The 1,021-nt window shown below is 24.2% G+C and overlaps 1 protein-coding gene across 1 annotated transcript; it reads left to right on the top strand.

The window, feature by feature from the left end:
• Positions 1 to 308: 308 nt before the first annotated feature.
• PCYB_005270 (hypothetical protein) lies at positions 309 to 1,011 on the top strand (the record flags this gene model as incomplete). The annotated part of the gene is made up of 2 exons (XM_004227948.1): positions 309 to 758; positions 903 to 1,011. Coding segments are annotated over 2 exons (559 nt in total), but the record flags the coding sequence as incomplete, so codon positions are not given.
• Positions 1,012 to 1,021: the final 10 nt, after the last annotated feature.

Below are 1,021 nucleotides of genomic sequence, written 5' to 3'. Positions count from 1 at the left end.
ATTTTTTCTACCCAAAACAAGTTACACATAGTGTACCAGAAATTTGAACAGAACAATTCACATAATCCATCAGAAATATGTAAAACAGAGAATAATGAACGTAATTCTATAATTAAAGGTGACGAAGATATTGTTAATCTTTGTAGTAAAGTAGAAAGTATTTTAAAAAATTTGAATTCTATTTGTTCAACGGATAATGGTCTTAGTGATAATAATTGTTGTGATTATTTGATATATTGGATATATGGAAAATTAATAAAAAAAATTATTCTCTATTTAGTATTCATTGGCTTTACCGTAAAATACAGGAGCTTTGGGAAAATAATCAAAATGGCATTAGTACGAACCTTAAATGCAACAGAAACTTTAAGAGGGTCTTTGATATTAAAAAATTTAAAAAAAAAAATAATTTTCACGATTTTTTAGTAATAATTTTGTATTCTATACATAGAATATTAGAATCTAGGACACATGTTAAGCAGGATTATTGTGATTATATATATTATATTTTGCAATTATATAACAATACAAAAGAAGCATGTTATTCAAGAATACCTGAAACATGTCCAGATGAAATAAAGCTATTTCAAAATAAAATAATAGGTTATGATTTAAGCCACTTTAAAAATAAATGTCTTCATGTTTCGAACAAATTTACGCACAGCAATTTGAATGCATTATTAGATCAATTAAATAAAGAACAAACAAAGCATATAGAAAGAGTAAAATGGCCATTTAAATACAGAAAACTGATAAATGTAAGCAGTGTGATTCAAAGAACACATTAAATTACTCATTGTTATTTTTTGTTTAAATTATATATAGTGAATTACTACCTAAAAACAATAAACAAATACTTTACCTAAATTAAGGTTTTATTTATTTATATATATCTTTTTTAGTATGACATCTTTTATTATTTTAAAATATTTAAAGAAGAAGAAGAATCAACTCCGGTCAAACAAAACAATGTGTCAAATGAAACTGAAGAATGCACCAATATAATGAACCATGTACAAGA

Source organism: Plasmodium cynomolgi, assembly GCF_000321355.1.
Source record: "Plasmodium cynomolgi strain B DNA, scaffold: 0707, whole genome shotgun sequence".
Taxonomy (NCBI): Eukaryota; Apicomplexa; class Aconoidasida; order Haemosporida; family Plasmodiidae; genus Plasmodium; species Plasmodium cynomolgi.
This window is presented reverse-complemented; position numbering and strand designations above follow the sequence as displayed.